This window comes from Neopsephotus bourkii, unplaced genomic scaffold, assembly GCF_033783945.1.
Source record: "Neopsephotus bourkii isolate Nb327-2 ecotype Australia unplaced genomic scaffold, CSIRO-AGI_Nbou_v1 NB_1600, whole genome shotgun sequence".
In the NCBI taxonomy this organism is placed as follows: Eukaryota; Metazoa; Chordata; class Aves; order Psittaciformes; family Psittacidae; genus Neopsephotus; species Neopsephotus bourkii.
Window position 1 is genome coordinate 3,410,408 of NW_026902076.1, and position 21,300 is coordinate 3,431,707.

The following is a 21,300-nucleotide window of genomic DNA, read 5'->3' on the forward strand; positions in this document are numbered from 1 at the left end:
TCCCGCCTCCCTCATGGAGGGCGGTGCACGAGCGGTGCTCTGTGCGCATGCGCCTTGCGGCCCAACGCGCAAGCGCCGTGCTGCGCGGGTGTCGTTTGCCAGCTGAGGGGCAGACAGCAGGTAGCGGAGGGTAGCCGTGTCTGGGGTCTGTCGTGATTCTGTAGCTCGTCCCCGTCTCCGTCCCGCTGGCGGGCAGGGCCGCGACCCTCAGGGACAGCGCCCGCACCCGACCTGCGGTCTCATTGGCCGCCATGGGGGCGTGTTGGGGGCAGGGTATAGCGGCGGGGGGCGCTGGGCGCGCACAGACGCTGGGCCTGGCAGGGCGGTTATGGGGCGGCCAGGCGGGGCGGGGCGCTGAGGGGCGGATGAACGGTGCTTTCTGGTCTCTGTCCACCCTCCGGGTGTGGGTGCAGTGGTATGGGGGTGGCGGGGGAGGTTTGTAGGAAGGTGACAGGGAAGCTTTGTGGTTACTTCGGGGTGCGTGGCCGGGGGAGGCGCGCTGAGCAGTGGAGTCAGAGGTTGCCTTGATCCTTGCTGCAGGGTCCCGTCTCTGCGGGGAACTCAATACTCTTCTGGTGCATCTTCGTACTTATCAGATTATGTGTAAAGCACACGTGGCATATCTATTATTAAAGCACTTGCGTAGAGCATGTTGCTGCAGCACCGTAACTGTGATCATAGAATCATAGAATGGTCAGGGTTGGAAAGGACCTTAAGATCATCAAGTTCCAAACCCCCTGCCATGGGCAGGGACACCTCGCTCTAAACCATATCACCCAAGGCCTCTTCCAGCCTAGCCTTGAACACTGGCAGGGATGGAGCATTCACAATCTCCTTGGGCAACCTATTCCAGTGCCTCACCACCCTAACAGGAAAGAATTTCCTCCTTCTATCCAATCTAAACTTCCCCTGTTTAAGTTTTAACCCATTACCCCTTGTCCTGTTACTACAGTCCCTAATGAAGAGTCCATCCCCACCATCCCTGTATGCCCCCTTCAGATACTGGAAGGCTGCTATGAGGTCTCCACGCAGCCTTCTCTTCTCCAGGCTGAACAGCCGCAACTTTCTCAGCCAATCTTCATATGGTGATAAAGATGCTTTCCAGTTTTATGTATACTTTCTCATAAAGGCGTCAGGGAAGCATGTGTGCAGGGAGTTCTGAAGGTTATGAGCTGGAGAGGAGTTGACAGGACCTTGGAGCCAAACTGTAAAGGTTTTGGCTTGTGAAGGAAGTGCAGTGATAGGATACACAGAGCAGAAGCTGCAGAACTTACAGCATTCCAGAGTTACTTAACTTATCCCCATATTAGTCTCATGCATGGTGGGGTGAGCTCTGCAGCTCGTATCATCCACGTGTTCTTGCATAGCACCTTTCTCAGTATATCTTTGATTTCCATCCAGCCCAAGCCCCCTTTCCCAAAGTGTACGATTGTCAGCAATTTTCTGATAGTCCACTTCCTTCAGAATGTCTCTTTGGGGGTTCCTCTTCGCCATTAATGAATTCATAGATGAGAAAGATGGGAAGGTAAGCAGGTAGCTGGGCATGCTGCCTTCATGCCTGGCACTGATTTTTTTCAGTGACTGATTAATGATGGTGTTGCTTGGGGACTATAATAAGTTTTATATGTGGTTGTAGCAAGAACAAAATGTAGGATTTTTTTCCTGAACTCAGTTTATACATTGTCTGGTTGAAAGGCAGGGGGAGGATATCTATCACGTGCATAATTAAACAATTAGTTTTTCTTTAGTAGTAGTTTTGGCTTTAGCAAACTGCTAGACCTCTCCATGCTTACTTCTCCCATGCTGGGTTGGTATGATAATGCAAAATATGTGTTTTTATTTTACTCAGCTTGCCCCCTAATAACCAGCCAGTGGGACAGCCATGCTAAGAGCCAAAGATGCCCTACTGCGCCTGTGGCCCCACCACTGCACACACCCGGCACAACTTCCAGCCTGCCGGCTCGCATGGCGTTCGCTGCACAGGCAGCCACTGCACCCCGAGTGGGCTGCCCTTGCTGAAAAGCAGCTGAAAGGCAAGAATCCAAAGGATTTAATTTGGCGCACCCCAGAGGGGATTGACATCAAGCCTTTATACTCCAAAAGGGACACGGAAGACCTCCCTGAGGAACTGCCAGGGATGAAACCTTACACTAGAGGACCCTACCCAACCATGTACACATACAGGCCATGGACTATCCGCCAATATGCTGGCTTCAGTACAGTGGAGGAGAGCAATAAGTTCTACAAAGACAACATTAAAGGTAAGACGGCTACTTTGGGAAACCACATTGCCTTGCAGAACAGTGGGGATCATTCATGTGGTGAGTTACATGGTGAATGTAATTATTCTGCCTTGTGACTTTTGATTTCTGATAGGATCTTCCCAATGGCACTGTATTTCTTTATTACTGGTAAACTGGATCATTTCTGAAACTGCTTTTGCTCCACTTTGCTATTCAGGTAGAAAAACTAAGGTGCTAAATGCTATTTTCAGTTATTCTGCCTTAACAGCTAGAGAGTCATAATTTGGCTGCATTCAGGGGTCCAAGCAGCAGAGATTATGGAGCACTTCATGCTTATTATGGGATTGTGAGAGAAGATTGCAGCAGAAAACGATGTTGAACTTGGCGTCACTTGGCTAAACTTCCGGTGTTAGTGCATTCTGACGTTTTGGGTTTCCATCTAATATTATAAATTTTAAATTAGCTTATAAATACATACTACTTATAAGTAATTATCTGTGGCACTTTTTATTTCCCACTTTACAGTCCCTCCTACCTAAAACATAACTGCCTGGGGGGTGATGGTGTTTGTGGGTATTTACCTCCTGTGATAGTCAGGGTTAGCTAATACGAAGCAGTATTAGCTGCTTTAGTATCCTTGCAAGTACTATTGATTCTTTCAGTTTATAAAACTCTCAGGAGATTAAGAAGTTATAAATACAGGGTATTAGAGGTTTACAAACAAACAGTTAACTAGAAAGATTGCTCTGGATATACTTGGTTTTCTGGGGAACACTGCTGCTGAAGCAGAAATGCTAATGCTTGGGTTAGCTGTTGGCACAGCTTGGTTACTCAAAGTATGTTTGCTGCCATCTTTAGAATCATAGAATTATAGAATAGTTAGGGTTGGAAAGGACCTCAAGATCATCAAGCTCCAACACCCCTGCCATGGGCAGGGACACCTCGCTCTAAAATATTTGAGCTTTGAAATTGTGATATTGTAATTTTATCTTAGTGTGTTAATAGTTGTATTAATATTGAATTATTTAGCATAGATTCTCAATCTGACCTTGTTATTTGTAAAGCATTTCTAATAATTCAATTAAAATAGCTCTCTAATTGGAGAAATGCTGTAAAAGAGTTGTTAGTTCTCATAATTGTTGAAATGTCTATTGCTTGAAACTAGGCAGACATTTACATTTATGTCATTGTTCTTCAGAACTAACACTTAGCTTTTCAGATAAGGGATGATGGCTGGTATCTGACCAGAGCTCTCCTGGTGTTGAGAAGGGAATTTGCAAATGCAGTAGATCCAGTTACTTCAGGAACAGCAGTGCTGGGCAGAGAGTGTGAATGCTTGGGAACAGCAGAGTTTGGGGTACTGCTTTCTGGTTGCAGCAACAAGTCTGCCAAGAGCTCTAAGTATCCTGTTCCCTGCCTTATGAGTAATTTTCTCCTACTGCAGATTTAGTAATGTATCACTTTGCTTTACAAATAAACATTTGTCACTGGAGGCAGGATAGCAATTTGTGTGCATGTGTTTAATTTGTGATTAAAAAAAAGGTAATGGGAAGTCATTTATCATGCTTTTGTTTCCAGCTAAGTGGAATTGCTATATATAAACCCTGATACTGTCTGTCCATGCACATTTGCAAATTGTGGCTAAACTGTATTAATTGGTTTGCTAAGCATGGTAAACTGATTGTGTGACTGAGTCAGAAGGGCTACAGGTTTGGGTTTGTTTTTTTCTCATTTAAAAGCTTTTCCATTTAAAGTTTAAGTCTAGAAGACCTTGGACATGTCTGGGGAGGAAACATTGTTTAACATAAAAAATTGGTTTCTCATCCAAGCCTGGATCATCTAAAATAAAATTAATGAATGTAGGTCCAGTTTTAATACAAGTCTGTTCAACACTTTTCTCTGTTGGCTTTTTTTTTTTTTCTTTTTCATTCAGCTGGCCAGCAGGGATTATCTGTTGCTTTTGATCTAGCCACCCACCGTGGTTATGATTCAGACAATCCACGAGTTCGAGGAGACGTTGGGATGGCTGGAGTTGCCATTGATACAGTGGAAGACACCAAAATCCTTTTTGATGGAATTCCTTTAGAGAAAATGTCAGTTTCTATGACAATGAACGGGGCTGTTATTCCCATTTTGGCAACATTCATTGTAACTGGAGAAGAACAGGGAGTGCCTCAGGCCAAGCTGACAGGGACAATCCAAAATGACATCTTGAAGGAGTTCATGGTCCGAAATACCTACATTTTCCCCCCAGAACCATCAATGAGGATTATTGCTGACATCTTCCAGTACACCTCAAAGGTATTCCTTCTTTAAATGTATTTACTTCTGTTATTACATCTAGTTAACTATTTATGATGCACTTTGGAGGACAAAGCAGAAGATGGAAGGATTGTCATAGTGATGAATGATGTGGTTGTAGAAAGGGCCAGGAGGAGAAGTTAAGATCCCAAGTCACTTACAGCATAAATTTAAAGTTTTTTTAAGTCAGTCCAAATAAAAGTCAGATTAAGATGAACCTAAGCCTGAAAGGATGTCAGAAAGCTTACAGACAAGGAACAAACAGAGTGTTCTTTGCCCTGTGGTTAAGAATACAGCTGTAATGAGGAGCAAAGAGGGAAGAAATCTTGAAGGACTCCTGCTGCAAAATTAAACATGAGAAGGAGCTTATGAAAGGAATGAAGTTCTGAACTGATGGCTGGAAGTTCAGTACTACCAGTTGTTTTCTTAGTGGCATTTTCGTTGAAGAGGTGGCACACAGCTTGTAATTGAGAAAGATACCATGGCAGGTAATAGTTTAAGCATGTGAAGTAAACATCTGCAAACACCACTTAATAGAGATGGCTTGTATTCAGTTTACAAAGAATGTATTATTCATGAATGTTGATAGAACAGTTATCTGATCCCCCCTTCTGCTGTTGTACCCTGGTGTTTTTTTATTTTTGCAGCATATGCCAAAATTTAATTCCATTTCAATCAGTGGGTACCACATGCAAGAGGCAGGAGCTGACGCTATTCTGGAATTAGCTTATACTATAGCAGATGGCTTGGAGTATTGCAGAACCGGACTTAAAGCTGGCCTTACCATTGATGAATTTGCACCAAGGTGAGATAAAGAAATTTCAAAGTATGAAACTCCCTTTTGTTAAAACTTGTAGTTTTACCAAAAGTTTAAGAGAATGTAAAAGAGTTAAATATCAAATTCAGTATTTTTACACATTAAAACAATATTGACACTGCTCACATTGCAGATAGGTTTTGTTTTGGTTTTGTTACATTTTCAGTGATAGGAAAATATATCTGGTCCAAAAGACACTTAGACTATGTCTACACTAATAAACTGAATAAAGCACACTCACACGCCCAAGCATTGTCAAGGTCTGTTGCAATAATTGTTCTCTAATCAGAAAAGGATCTCTAAGCTGGTGTATCGAATACAGTTGTAGCTTTAGGAGTGCAAAATGCAGCAAGAGCTCTTGCAATTCTTTTAGGCTGTAGTGTTATTTATTTTTTTTCAGTAGTACTATTTTGAAAGATTTGGGGAAAATGCTTAAGAAGGGGAAGTTCAGGTAGTTCAATTTACAGTTGCAAATTTCTAAAAATAAAATTTTCAAGTAGGATATTGTATTTTTGTATAGCTACTACCAAACTAAGTAGAAGCAGTTTCAGTGATCTGGTTGATACACAGATTCCCTAACTATACGGTGAGTCTAAAAAAACAAAAGGCATGATTCACGTAGCCTCTTGCACATTCAAACTAAAGGAGTCAGCTGAATTAACCTGTTCACAGCATCTGTGGTAAAATCCAAGTGAATCATTCAGAAAAAAGGTACAGCCTTATTTTTAGATTTTCTCTAGTTATGGAGAATCTGTGAGAGCCTTTGGCAAATTGTTTCAATAGCTAATTCACTGTTAAAAAGGCATCTTTAGTATAATGGGGTTTACTAGCTTTAACTATCATGTTTGCATTTATATGTCATAGAAGCTGTAAGCAGAAAAGAGAGTTCAATCAGTCTGTTCCCTGATATACTTGCCAATATTGAACTGTTTGCATTTTGATTAGAATCATCAGGATGAAAACATGCTTATAATATGTGATGTATTCTCATTATAAGTAGTTTGCGAGCATAACTATGCTAGGAGATTGTGACCACGAGGCACACCTGGCGCTGGGGTGTCACTGTCTGTATCCGTTATGTGTTGGAACACCACTTGACCTAGGGCTTCCCTAAAACAGTCCTTGGGGACAGTTTGGCAGTTGCAGGGACCACTGTCACTGGCAGTGTGATTGCCATCACTTTGTTTGGAAGATAAGTCCAATTACCATTCTGTATATTGTATCATTCTGTATCAGCTGGCATCAGTGTCCAGGAACATCATCATATGTCTGGGTTATTTCTGTAAATTAAACATTGACCTTGCTATAGGGCTTCTCCTTTACTGAAACAGAGTTAGTATAATGGTTTAATGTTGTATCCTGTTCATATACTGCTATTACAGGCTTTCCTTCTTTTGGGGAATTGGCATGAACTTCTACATGGAAATAGCTAAGATGAGAGCTGGGAGGCGGCTGTGGGCTTACTTGGTAGAGAAAATGTTTAAGCCGAAGGATCCCAAATCTCTTCTGCTGAGAGCTCACTGTCAGACTTCGGGCTGGTCACTCACTGAGCAGGTTAGAAACTGGACTATCATCAACTTCCTCATTTAAATACGTTTTCATGGTGTGTATCTGATTTTAGGGGGCTGCTGAGTTACTCGTAAAGGTGCAGCTTTCTGAAGGAGACAGCCTGTCTTACCCTGACAAATACACACGCTAGCACTGGATACATCTTTTTGCTTATGTAAAACATAAGTCTTGTTGAGTTCCAGGAGCATTGCTTCCCAAAATGCTGCTTCCCAAAATACTTCAGTATTCTGGACTGCCTTGAGTGCTCAAGTGAAAGGCAGAAACTGGAGTCTCGAAACTGTATTCACAAAAGATTCCAGTATGTTAACAAGTATGTTAAGAATGAGTTATGCAGTCTGAGCTACTGTTAAGTTCCCTTAATAATCACATTAAATTAGACAGGCAGCTGCAGTGTGTGATTCTTCACTCTATCTCAGAATATAAGTCACCCCCTGGAGATCATAGAATTATAGAATGGTTTGGTTTGGAAGAAACCTTAAAGCTCATCTAGTTCTAACTCCCCTACCATGCACAGGGACACCTTCTGCGAGACCAGGTTGCTCAAGGCCCTGTCCAGCCTGGCCTTGAACACTGCCAGGGATGGGGCAGCCACAGCTTCTTTGGGCAACCTGTGCCAGAGCCTCAACACCCTCACAGTAATTAATTTCTTCCTTATATTGAATCTAAATCATGATAACTCCTCTTTGACTTTAAAGGCACATATATCCAACTCGACTCCCTAAACGTCTGAAAAAAGCAAATAAAAATTTTCACCTAAAGGCTGAGATTATATTCTGTAATACTGACTGTTTCTATACCTTGTACTCCAGATTATCCTTTTGTTTTGGTTAATATCCCAGTTCTCCTGCAGATATCTTTCAGTTTTATAGCACTGGCAAATTTCAGCTGTAATTCCCGTCTTTATGTAGTGCTGCCGTTATTGTAAATACTAAGTACATTTAGTTCCAAAAGGGATCTTGACTAGTAACCTGCCTGGCAGATGTGCTGTTCACTACTCCAAGGATGTATCCTGCAAGGAAGGTATCTAAGGACATTGGGATTTCCCGTTCCATCCTCTCCAACCTGGATTCATGAAGTTCTTTGAAATACCACTAAATATAAGTTAGGCCTTCCTGTGTTACCGTTACCAGTTTGCTCATACACAGATAATTTTGGCTTTCTTTCTGGATTAATCTTGTCTGAGATACTGATAAGTAATAGATCTGTTTGAATGCTAATTATTGACTGTTCTTTTTCAGCTTTTGTTATGATTGCAGTGTTTCAATGGGGAATATTGTGTTCATTTCATTGCAGTGTAGTACATGTGTGGCTAATCTTCTTCAGCCCTCTGGCACAACCATTGAGCTTCAGAGTTCTCCTTTTCATTCCAGGATCCCTTTAACAATGTTATCCGTACTACAATTGAAGCAATGGCTGCAGTGTTTGGAGGTACACAGTCTCTGCATACAAATTCCTATGATGAAGCCTTAGGTTTGCCTACGGTGAAGAGCGCTCGCATTGCTCGGAACACACAGATCATCATTCAAGAGGAGTCAGGTATTCCTAAAGTGGCAGACCCCTGGGGGGGATCTTACCTTATGGAGTGCCTCACCAACGATGTCTATGAAGCTGCTTTAAAGGTCAGTTTGCATAGCCTTTTATGTGTTGTAGGAAAATTGGTATAGGAGTTTTGAGAAACGTCTCTTAAGGGACTGTCAGATAATGTTGGTAACTTGTAACAAGGGAATTGTTTTACACTTATGCATCAGTGATTTCTTTGTAAAAGAACTTTACAAATATACACTGTATATTTTGAGAGAGGAACATTTCTATTAGAAGTTAACAAATTCATGGAGTTTTGGTAATAGGAATGTTCTTTCGTTTGAGGTGTCTCTTAATTTATATCAAAATCTGTAGTCAGAGACACAGAGATAGGAAGCACACTTTTAGAGCACAAGACTGTATATATAGGTATAACATAAATTTGAATGATAACACCAGTGCCAGAGCTTGTTTTCTGAAGAACCTTGCTGCTACTCACTATCTCAATCCTCTTCATTTCTCAGCTTGTTGAGGAGATAGAAGAAATGGGTGGAATGGCTAAAGCTGTTGCTGAGGGAATTCCCAAACTTCGTATTGAAGAGTGTGCAGCACGAAAACAAGCCAGGATTGACTCTGGTAGGAAGCAGAGAGATGAAAGGAAAACTACCAATAGAATACCTTTGTATAAAAGACTTTTATGCACATTTTCATTGGGGGTTTTCTTCTTAGTTTAGGAGCAGCAGATTTTGAGATAAAATGATAATAGTTTTATTTCAGTGAAAGCCTTGGAAAAGAGATAGCAGTATGTATGAAATACAGTACCAGTATGAAAAAAGTCCCGCTTGATGTGTTTAAGACTAGATTAGACAAAGCTCTAGAAATACTGTTTTAAAGGAGTATTTTGGGCCTTCAGTACCTAATCTTTTTATTTTTGATAGTATCTTTAAGCTGTGATTCCTGAATTTAAAAGCATGAGTGCCAGCAGATGGCAATATTGAATGTATCTGTCCAAATTCCTGGTTTTGCTTGAGAACTGGCCGTTTTTCCTGAAGACTGGGAAAAACCAAAAGAAAAAAGCAGTCATCTCAGATGAGTATGATTATAGCTCTTCCTTTGTGATCATAGAATCATAGAATAGTTAGGGTTGGAAAGGACCTTAAGGTCATCTAGCTCCAACCCCCCAGACATGGGCAGGGACACCTCACACTAATCCGTGTCACCCAAGGCTCTGTCCAACCTGGCCTTGAACACCACCAGGGATGGAGAATTAGCATCTTCCTTGGGCAACCTATTCCAGTGCCTCACCACCCTTACAGTAAAGAACTTCCTCCTTATATCCAATCTAAACTTCCCCTGTTTAAGTTTTAATCCATTACCCCTTGTCCTATCAATACAGTCCCTAATGATGAGGCCCTCCCCAGCATCCCTATAGGCCCCCTTCAGATACTGGAAGGCTGCTATGAGGTCTCCACACAGCCTTCTCCAGGCCGAACAGCCCCAGCTTTCTCAACCTATCCTCATACGGGAAATGCTCCAGTCCCCTGATCGTCCTTGTGGCCCTCCTCTGGACTTGTTCCAACAGATCCATGTCCTTTTTATGTTGAGGACACCAGAACTGTACACAATACTCCAAGTGAGGTCTCACGAGAGCAGAGTAGAGGGGCAGTATCGCCTCCTTCGACCTGCTGGTCACGCTCCTTTTGATGCAGCCCACAATACAGTTAGCTTTCTAGGCTGCAAGCGCACACTGCGGGCTCATGTTAAGTTTCTCATTGACCAACACCCCCAAGTCCTTCTCCACAGGCCTGCTCTGAATCTCTTCTTTGCCCAACCTGTAGCTGTGCCTGGGATTGCTCTGACCCAGGTGTAGGACCTTGCACTTGTCACAGTTAAACTTCATGAGGTTGACATCAGCCCACCTCACAAGCGTGTCAGGGTCCCTCTGCATGGCATTCCTTCCCTCCAGCATATCAACTGAACAATATATATATAATGTAATATTATCAGGCACTGCAAATAAAAATGGTTAAGTCCATACTGGCTGCTAGCTGAAACACAGATTTCCAACGTGACAAATTAAATTTTTATTTACATGCAGTAGTTTTAGGTAGGAACTTTACTTACTTATTTCTCTGGTAAATCAGAAAAACAAATGCAGAAAAGTGCTGGAGATGAGCACTTCTGCTTAATTCTGTATGATTCAGTCATGTAAACTGAAAAAGAGAATAATAGCTAACGTATATTGGTAACTCATTACAAAATCAGTTTGTAAGATAAATAGTGATTTAGTTCAAATCTTTTTTTCAGGCTGTTTTCTCCAAGTTCATACATCTCATCCTCTCATAAAATATAGAAAATACAGACTTAAGTCTTTTTTGTAGAACAAATTTTATGTATTTGAAGTTATATGTAGTTATATGTAGTTATAAAGCAAAGCACTGCATTATAATGCTCAAAATTTTCTTATCCTATTAATATTATGTCTTTTCATAGTAATTTGCAAATCTGTTCTGAGTTTCTGGTGTTTCCACTGGAAATAGGGTCTGAAGTAATTGTTGGAGTAAACAAGCATCAGCTAGAAAAAGAGGAGGCAGTCGAAGTTCTGGCTATTGATAATACTTCAGTCCGTAGCAAGCAGATCGAGAAGATTAATAAGGTGGGATCAACTTTCTTAAAAATGAAAGTTCTTGTAATTGCAGGTAGAACTTGAATAAAGGTGGCTTGCCAGAAACTTGACCCTCAAATTCCTGAAAATATCCTCTAGTCTTTAGCAGAAAAGCTACATTTCTGTTCAGCTTCACTGGAGGCTGATGGAAAATCCCAAGAAACACACTATTATCATTCCAAACAAAAATGGTTTTGTTACATTCATTTCATTTTAACCATTGTATTTCAGATAGTCTTGTGAATATGTCTAACCTTTCAAAATAAGGAACTTCATGTTTTCTGAAAATAAGATAGAAATAGCTGTGCAATGTTTTGCTTTAAAAAATCTACTATTACTTAATCACTCAGACTATTTATTGCATCTTGTCAAGTGCTATTAAGGGGCAGGGTTATGGAAGCAGAAATCAACTTCCACTTTCATAATTAGTAAGAACATGGATAAAATTGTTTTAGAGTTATTTTATGGACTTGTACACATTTTAAAGTCTGAGCCACCCTTTTACTTTGAATGTTACTGATATATAAATAGCATATATGGACAATTGGCAATTGCATGCATCTAGAATTAACATTTGAAGTCAGCTCACTTTGTAGTTTGTTTTAAGTTAATATTTCTCTCTTCCATGTTAGGTGAAGGCTAGTAGAGATGAAGCAGCAGCCCAGCAATGTCTCGCTGCTCTAACACAGTGTGCTGCAACTGGAGAAGGCAACTTACTTGCCCTTGCAGTGGAAGCAGCACGTTCAAGGTATTGAGAGTGGGGATGAATATGCAACTGATGTTTAAAAATTGATAGTTCATTTTCGCCTTTTAGTTGTTCTTCTGTATGTTGTCAGTGCATTTGGTGTCTTCAGATGTTTTGGGGTTTTCTTCAGAGGTGGAAATAAAAGATTACTTCAGTTTGACATTGTAAGATAGACTATTACAGTTTACAGTGTCATAAGGCTATGCTTTAATTTCTTACAAAGAACAATAAGAATACAAAGAATCTTAACAATGTTCATACACATTCCTTGTTCATACACATTGTGTTGTTTGCAACTCAGATTCTTACCAGTTTCAGGACATAACTAGGTTTCTCTATCACCCTGCTATTTTACAGGTCAGGGAGCTTAAGAAGTGTCTGAGATGTGAAAATGGATATTCACAATCTTCTCATGGTCTGTTGCTTTATCCTTCATTGCACCATGAATTTGTGTGAAAACGTTTTTTGAGTGAAGGAGAAATAAGTTTAGCTAGTCAGGCAAACACATAAAAGATACTCTTGAGTAGAGCATTGGGGCATCCTTTGGAGTCCAGTAGAACGTTTACTTTTTTCACCTATGGTGCTTTTAAGACTTTTCTTTCCTACTTCAGTGTTGGTCTCTAGAATAGATCCTGTCTGTCCATTCTTCAGTTAACTAAGTTTGAGGAAGCACAGGGAATCTCTGAGCACTTGAGGGCTCTGATATAGCATGGCTGGTCAGCAGTAATTATGAGCAGTGCAGAAGTTCATGAAATGCAGATTACTATTTACGTACAAATATACTGCCCTTGCCACATTTTGTAGGGGTTATAGACTGATAAAACACAAAACAGAGAATATAACTGTCTTTTGGTCTCCAGTTCACAATTTTAATTTTACTTAAAACCCCAGATTAGGCTGCAAATTACCTGTTAACCAGTAGACAAAAGGTGCTATGAAAACAGAGCAACCAGCAGAAAGTGGTATGCGGGTGCTGGTCAGCAGCAGGCTCAGTGTGAATCATCAGTATGCTGGGGCAGCCAAGAGGGCAAACGTCAGCCAGTCAAAAGAGGTGATTATCCTGCTGCATTCAGCATTGCTGCAGCCTCTCCTTTAGCACTGCGTGTAGTTGTGGGCCCCACAATTTAAGAAGGATGTGAAGGTCCTTGAATGCTTCTAGAGAAGGGCAACAAAGCTGGTGAAAAGGCTGGAAGGAATGTCTTATGAGAAGCAGTTAAGGAATTTCAGCTTGTCTGGCCACGAGAAGAGGAACTTGAGAGATGACCTTGTTGATCTCTACAGCTTCCTGAGGAGGGAATTTACAGAGGAACTTTCTGAGCTCTCCTCCCTGGTATCCAGTGGTAGGTTATGTGGGAACAGTTCAAAGCTGTTCAGAGGAGGTTTAGACTGGATATTAGGAAGCATTTCTTTACTGAAAGGGTGGTCAAACACTGGAATAGGCTTTTTAGAGAGGTGCCCTGTTTAACAGATTTATTGCTTATGCTACTTAAGTTTTATAATAGTGAGGTGAAAACAGTTATCTACAGAACAGAATTTTGCTGTAAAGATAAACGAAAGTGGGAGAAGGTTTATTGTAATGAACTGGTCTAATGTGGCTAGCTGATTAAGGAAGACTGTAATTGTCATTAGAAGTACGCTTTTCTTCTCCTGTTAAGAGACTGTATTCCAAAATACAGGGATTTCAGAAGCAGTATTTATAGAAGAAATAAACATATTTCATTTTTGTGCAGTACACAGAAAAAACCTTATCCCAGCCACCAGATTATACTTCAATAAAATTGATAGTCCAAACCATTTATTTTTTGCTTCTTACATGAAACTTTCATTTACACTTTCAGATAGTAAGAACAGAAAAGCACACCACATCTACACGTGCTGCACTTTAATTTACCACTGAAGTTATACTTAGATGCTGCTTCTGCAAAAGAGGAGAAGAAAGATTTATCTAAGATTATAGTTTTCTCTAGAAGAAAAGACATGGGTTATGCCACTGTAAGGCCTTCAGCAAACTGCCAACGTTTACACAGGAGTAAGTTGTCATTGTTTATGTGTGGGCTGGATCTATATGAGGCTGCAATCTGTGATGTCTATCACTCTGAGAGGGAGTCAGTATTTATAGATACCATTTCAAAGTCTGCTGCAAACTTGCTCTTGAATTGGGGAAGTCAGTTAATCTAGCACTTACGCAGTTTTACTTTTGAATTTCTTATTAGTAATATCAGAGAACAGTAATATTAGTATGAGTATTTAGATGTCCTGGCAAACAAAAAAACTGATGATCAATAAGGTCTGAGAGTTGCTGTAATGCAGGTAACACTGGCTAAGCTGTCTGAGATCGTACAGGTGCTGTAAAAATAGTGTACTGCATAACAATGTTAGTGGGTTCTGATGCAGTCATGGACAGGTTGCTTTATAACTAATGCTTTTTGAATCATTGTTAACAGATAAGTTAAAAGAGAGTATCAGAATAAGTCACATTCAGACATAGCCGTACAGAACTATACATTTGGTATTACTTTGCCTTAACTGCTTTTCTGGACTGTGGTCCTCATAAATCTAGATATGAACTCAGTGCTCTGAGGAAGAAAATGGATAAAAGCAGAGAATGTTAAAAATATAATTCCAGAAAGCCCGGGGGAGGGGAAATGATAAAAAGTGGCCAAGACAGTGTCAGTAGTGTGAGTTAAAAATGTGTATTCCAGCATGACACAAAGCAGGCCAACTGTGATGAGTGGCACCTAGAGATAGGACATTGGCTTCAGGCATATGCATTACACAGATCTTGCATGTATATTCATGATAGGATTTCTGCCATTCTACATTAACATAGGTACAATTTATAACTACGGTTAAGGTTGCTGAGTATAAAAACACACGAGCTAGAAAAAGAGCAAATTAGCTGGAGTGGAGTGGGTCACAGGAAGTAGAATAACTCTGAATTTTACTGAAAGATTCAGTTACTACAGCAGAAATGCGTCTTCTGTTACAATGGATGTATGGCAGATTGCATGAGGTAGGAATCAGATAATAGCTACTGAAACTGCAAATGGCAGAAGGAGAACCAAGTACAATTCTTTCACCATCCCTTTCTAAAGGTATGTAGACAAAAAGTTGCATCTTATCCAAACATCCCTTGAGCATTTCATTTAAAAGCTTCAGAGTACACTTAACCTAATTTTGTCTCATAGTACCTTACATTTAAATGCAATATGACAGGAGAAAATGTGAATTCCAGGGGTCTGAAACATGCTTAGCTGTAGCTGAATGGGGTTTATTTTCTATATTTATAAGTGTACTTTTAAAGTGCTTTGTAAGAGTAGTATTTTTCCTTTCTTTTGACAAAGTTCGCAGCAAGTTTCATTCATTTCTTTTATATATATACAAATTCTTTAGTCTTTTTCTGTTCAAGTATAAACTGAAATATTTTTATGACACATTTCAACAGAAGCTCAGTAACATACCTCCAAAATTGTTACTCAGTACTGAATCCCAGTTAATTTCATACCAGAAGAAGCTTGCTGTGTTTGAGCTACCGATTGAACTGCTCTTTCTCCACATGAGTTGTATTTCCCTTCTAAGAAGGTTCCCTTCATCAAGAATGTGGTTGCGGGGTCAACCATAAATAGAGTGCAGCATTGTTTACTTTGGGAAAATCTGCACTATAGACTTTACACAGACAGGTGGAATCTATTTGGGTAGATTGCAGCCTGATTTGCTTCTAGCACTTGTGCTACAGCAGCAAAATGTGTATGATTTTGAACATGCACTGTTTCCAGCTGTAATTTGCATGTAAATGGATTTCATAGATTCTTGTACAGCTCAGTAGATAAAGGAGCTATGTGAAGAGTAGAGTAGAGAAGAAGAGAAATAAAAACTAAAATTTAAACATCAAGGGAAAAGAAAACAAATTCCAGTTAAAAAGTTAGTTTTCAGGCTTTTCTGTGTGTTTATGTTTTGATTCATATTTTGAATTTATAATATGAGTCCAAATGTAGTCTGAGCCCCAAAAAAATTCTCATTTGAGAAAATTTAATTTCTTGAAATATTTTGCCGTGCAGTATTCCCTGTTGCTTTGTCACTTCTCACATCAGCAAAACAGTATTTCTTTAAAAATTCTCCTGCATGTTCTATTAATGGATGACAGTAGGGTGAGTCAGATGTTCAGTTGTAGCACTAAAGGGGAAACAAGTGCAAATGAATTTGTTCTGCAGCACGGCCAATTGTTGGGCCACTGCCAGTGTGTCTCTGTATTCTGTTTTCATATAAGCCTCCTGGCAGCATTCTTTGTTCCTCTCTCTTAGGTGCACTGTTGGAGAAATAACAGATGCAATGAAGAAGGTGTTTGGGGAGCATAAAGCCAGTGACCGAATGGTGAGCGGAGCTTATCGCCAGGAGTTTGGAGAGAGTGATGAAATTCTTCATGCCATCAAGAGGTGAGAATGGCTTCCTATATAGCTAAACACATTTAATCCTTGAGATACATGTGCTACCTAAAAAAGCATTTCCCAAACCTGAATGACACTGACCTCAGTAGGCACTCCCATAACTGTCAGCAGAATAACAACTAAATGCAATGAGAAAATAGTCAAAACTTAACTGAATTTGTATTTGCTGGAAAACAGAATCCACTGGGATGATGTTATAATTTGAGATTTTTATTCAAATAAACTATGCAGCCCCAGCATTAAGAAGCTGAAAAGCATTGACTGAAATCCCCATACACTGAACTGCTTCCTTTACAGACTGTATAAGAGTAATCTCTAAAATATTTCCAGCACCTCATAGTTACAAAACCTGGCTTTCTTCTGCCCATAAGTTGTCCCTGTAACGTCACTCTTACTGTTCCTAAATTATAAGGCTAAAATCTGCTGGATGTCCACATACAGCTTCCAGTCTGCATGTTACTTACTCATACCACAAGGGAGAAAAACATCAGAAGATGGTAGCATGTGTGAAAACAGTTGCCTATTTGTGCCTTTTGTTAGCTTCTGCCTTTGCTGCTGTCCTCTTGGGTAAAGAAACTTAATTGCTGTAGTGGGTGGTGGTGTAATATGAATTGATGCTCCTGAGTCCCTGCTGTGTTGCAGCTTACACATTAAAGACTTACAGGCTCTCTTGAAAGGGAATTTCTTAATGGCTTCATAATAGTGATGCTTAGCCTGACTTGACTTTTCAAGTCAAGTTGTGCTGGGGAATGTCACTATCATTTTTTATTTTAAATATTTATTTTAAGTATTTTTAATTACACATTTACAGTTTACAGGTTGGTTGGGGATTTGAGCAACCTGGTCTAGTGGAAGGTGTCCCTGCCTGTGGCACGGGGGGTGGATTTTTCACTGGGTGATCACTAAGGCCATTTCTAACCCAAACCATTCTGGGATTCTATGATTCAGATCTTCTCAGCAGTCTTTAGGAATAGAGAAGGCAGGCCCAACTCCTGTACATCCTCAAGCAGAAGCTTCTTCAGGCTCTACTGACATAATTCCATTTTAAGCTGTACAAATTCTTACTTTTTTGCCTCTTAAATACTGCATATTTCTGTCCTGGAATTACCTCCTGAGGCTTTTCACATCTGTGCTAATAAATGCTTTAGCTAGAGTCATTCTTTTCCCCTGAGTAAGCTACTGGATTCAAAAGGTGATCATCCTGGCCAGGTCAGCATATGATTTCAAGGCACACCAAATCCATACAGCTCCCAACAGAATGCTCAGAACAGGTTGGACAGACCCTTTGGTGACGTGGTCTAGTGGAAGGCATCCCTGCTTGTGGCAGGGGCATTGGAACTGGATGATCTTAAGGTCCTTTCGAACCCAAACCATTCTGTGATTCTGCAATTCTGTGAATATTAAAAAAGAACCAAAACCAATAAAAACTGTCATTTCTGAGATGTGGTAGTTTTAGTGTCCCAGTCAAAGTAGTGGTACATGGATAATGAGCAGCAAGATGAAAGATGTGCTGTGATTATGGAGTCACCTTAATACAATAGAAATATGAACTGCTGCTAACCAGAAGAAGGGAGGTGCTGGAATGAGTGCACAGAATGAGGGATACAGTTATGCTTTTTTGGGCAGACTTGTGACCAGTTGAATGATGATGCACAGTATGATGTCTAGGACACATCTTTATGTCCCTGTGTGCCATACTAGTTCTTTTGAAATAGTTGGTTGTAATTATCCTTAAAACCTAAGCATTGTGTTTTAGTTAATTGTCATTCAGCATGAAATCTGAAATAAAACCATAAAACCATTAAATTTTGTCCATTGGAAACCAGAAAAGTAGTGGAATGGTTTTCTTTAAAAAAACATTTTATTGTTGAGGCTAGTAAATACAAGAAATCATATCAGTAATCATATAACATAAAAATTAACATAGTGTGCAGACTACATAGATGAAGCATGACTTAGAAGATCTTTTTATCTGACGCATATAAATGATGCTACAGTTGAAGCCAGTGTTTTTTTATTTGTGGAAATACTTCTAATGATTTTCAGTGACTTACTAAGATATAATGTGTATTTTCAGAGTTAACAAGTTCATGGATCGTGAGGGGCGCAGGCCTCGTATACTTGTTGCAAAGATGGGTCAAGATGGCCATGACAGAGGAGCTAAAGTCATTGCTACAGGATTTGCAGACATTGGCTTTGACGTGGACATCGGTCCCCTCTTCCAGGTATGACTGAGCAATGTCCAGTGTTTTTCAAATGCAGCATTTTTCCCTCTAATGCTTGTTCAGCAGCAAGGCTCAAGCTATTACTTCTCGTGTCATCCCCTTTCCATACAGACACCTCGAGAAGTGGCCCAGCAGGCAGTTGATGCAGATGTGCACTGTGTTGGTGTGAGCACACTTGCAGCAGGTCATAAAACTCTTGTGCCTGAACTCATCAAAGAACTCAATGCCCTTGACCGGCCAGACATTCTTGTCATATGTGGAGGTGTCATCCCACCTCAGGTATGGGTCAACATTTCCATCAGGACTGAGAGTCTACTTTATTTCTGTCTGCACTGTTCTTAGCTATTTCCTATATTCTGTTAGTGTCAAATGAGATTTACAGAACTGAAGGCTACTGTGTACAATCACCAGGTGGTTGCAGAGTGCTGTCAGGTCTTGCTGATTGGGTTTTCTGTACATCGTGTTATGGTTTATCTTACAGCATTCGTTGGATGGTATATCGTGTCCTGAAATCAGTAGCCTGAGAAAGGTGTTCTTTATACTCTGTTGTTTCTCATTACCAGTACCTTTCATATTACTGTTAAACGCTAGCTCCTAAGAGACTTTATGACTTCTGGTAACGGTTTGGAAGAGTCATAGCTAGTGACTAAGACACCAGACAGGTCCCATCACCTATAGGTTACATATCACATTCACCATTTAGCCTCTCTTCATGTTCCCCATCATCAGGCCTCAGTGTTGCCTCTTTCTCATCCCCTCTGCTTTCTCCTAAACTGTTGAACTGATTCTCTTGCAGTCAGATCTGTGCTTTTGCCTTAGCTCATCCAGAATTTCCCTGCCTGAATCACCTTTAGGGTGATCTTCTGTCTAGAGAGATTCAATCTGATTTTGCATATAAATCTCCTGTTACACCCCTTTCCCAGACTTCTTCCTTTTCTAGCCACTTAGGTAAGTGTTCAGGATTGACAGACTTTTATGTTGAACAAACAGAACTCATAATATTTTTCTAGGAGAAAAAATGTGCTCTGTTCAGTATCTCTCAATGGGATGCGACTAACCTGTTGTTGAAAATAATGTATCCTATAGAGAAAGAATACATAGCTGCTTCCCAGGCCTTTTTGAAATTTCAGGACAATCATAAAATCAGACTAACTCAAATTACAAGAAACGACTGGCAGTCATCTGGCCCAAGCCTTTGTGTAAAGCAGTGTTTTCAAAATTAGCATTATATTTAGAGTAGGACATTCATGGTCACATCCAGTTGACTTTTGAATGTTTTCCAAGGATCTGACATTGAAGAAATAAAATCTTTCCCAGGAGTGTTTTCATACCTCTGAACTACCAATTTTTTCCCATTTCCCTTTCTGCTGTGCTGCCTCTTTCTGGGACTTGTCTCATACACTCTCAGGCCCAGCATACACAACAGAACATATACCACTTTAAAATCAATTACCAATTTTCTGTTGCAGTCTTTAACTATAGCACTTAAATTTCTTTCTGAACAGGATTATGACTTCCTGTATGAAGCTGGTGTTACCAATGTGTTTGGTCCAGGGACTCGTATTCCGAAAGCTGCCGTCCAAGTGTTGGATGATATTGAGAAGTGCCTGGAGAAGAGGCTGCAATCTATGTAATGCTGAAATGTCACACAATGCAACCAGCCTTGTACTAATCACTTGCAGAATGTAATCATCAGCAAGGGATGGCCAGCACATACCTTTGGTTCCACTGCCCTGTGCCCTGGTGTTTTGTGCTTTCTAAGAAAGTTCTAATTAATTCTCTGCTTGTTCTATTTGAGGATTATTTATATAGGTACCCACAAGAAAATTTTATCTCTACAACTATGACTTCTGGGAATGAAGGGAACTCATTCTTTGGGTTTGTTGGGTTTTTTTCCATATATACTGATAAATAAAATATCTGTTCCAGCTCTTTGCTTGATCTCTTTTGCATGCAGAGGACTTCTTTCGAATTTTTTGGCAGGTATTGTAGACCTAGAAGTCTTCAGATAAGTCATTGAAGTTCAGTAGAGATGTGATTGAATCCAGCAGCACTTTGATATTAAGGCTAATCTGACTTAAATCTCTTTAGAAACATACAAGTAGATAAACCATAATTTATCAAAGTTCATGGTTTGTTTAATGAGATATAAATCCTCTATCTAGCAGTAACCCATGTAGGAGCATGCAGCTCTGCTCTGTCTACATCACTGTCCATCCCCAATACATCGCTGTTTTTCAAATGAAGTTCATTTCAGTGCTCATTCTCCCTTCCATAGTTCTGTATTTTTGTTCTTGCTGTCCCTGTCTATTTAGCACTTGGACTTTCTTCAGGTAAATTGATCCTAAATTCTCACCATTTTTGTCTTCCCTCCAGAAAGAATTTATACATGTGAAAAGTCCTGTGTGGAACCACATGAGGCAAATGGGCTGTGCAGATCTTTGGAGGGGCAGTCTCTGGCATGATGGCCCTATTGCACTTCACTTTGTTTTGGCTTCTTGCTCATGGCATCCCATCATAAAATGAGAGTACCGCTGCCCTGGCATAGTGCTTTTTTCTATGGTGAAAGAGGCTGTAGCATACTTCTGAGAAGTTCAGCACCAGAACACTTCATTCAAGCTGAGATTTTCTGCAGTTGGTTGGAAATTCAGATCCAACTAAGAGCATTGTATCCTCACTTCAAAGATTGCAGTTGATACAGATCTTTACTTAAAATAAGTTTGTTCACAGGGGCACATGCCCATAGTTGCACACTGCTCAGAAACAAGG

At 40.2% G+C, this 21,300-nt stretch overlaps 1 protein-coding gene across 1 annotated transcript; it reads left to right on the plus strand.

Annotated features, from left to right (window-relative positions):
• The first annotated feature begins 12 nt into the window (after positions 1 to 12).
• MMUT (methylmalonyl-CoA mutase) lies at positions 13 to 20,472 on the plus strand. Its single transcript, XM_061372252.1, has 13 exons — positions 13 to 120; positions 1,850 to 2,261; positions 4,177 to 4,544; positions 5,192 to 5,349; positions 6,744 to 6,915; positions 8,301 to 8,549; positions 8,976 to 9,087; positions 10,992 to 11,107; positions 11,749 to 11,864; positions 16,163 to 16,294; positions 18,384 to 18,531; positions 18,643 to 18,810; positions 20,037 to 20,472. The coding sequence occupies exons 2-13, from the start codon at positions 1,883 to 1,885 to the stop codon at positions 20,163 to 20,165; spliced, it is 2,247 nt and encodes a 748-aa protein (XP_061228236.1). The 5' UTR covers positions 13 to 120; positions 1,850 to 1,882; the 3' UTR covers positions 20,166 to 20,472.
• Positions 20,473 to 21,300: the final 828 nt, after the last annotated feature.

Excerpts from the sequence above, each read along its gene's own strand:
- MMUT (XM_061372252.1), top strand. The coding sequence starts at position 1,883 with ATGCTAAGAGCCAAAGATGCCCTACTGCGCCTGTGGCCCCACCACTGC. Across the intron at positions 8,550-8,975 it reads TCTATGAAGCTGCTTTAAAG|CTTGTTGAGGAGATAGAAGA; the intron begins GTCAGTTTGCAT and ends TTCATTTCTCAG. Across the intron at positions 11,865-16,162 it reads GTGGAAGCAGCACGTTCAAG|GTGCACTGTTGGAGAAATAA; the intron begins GTATTGAGAGTG and ends CCTCTCTCTTAG.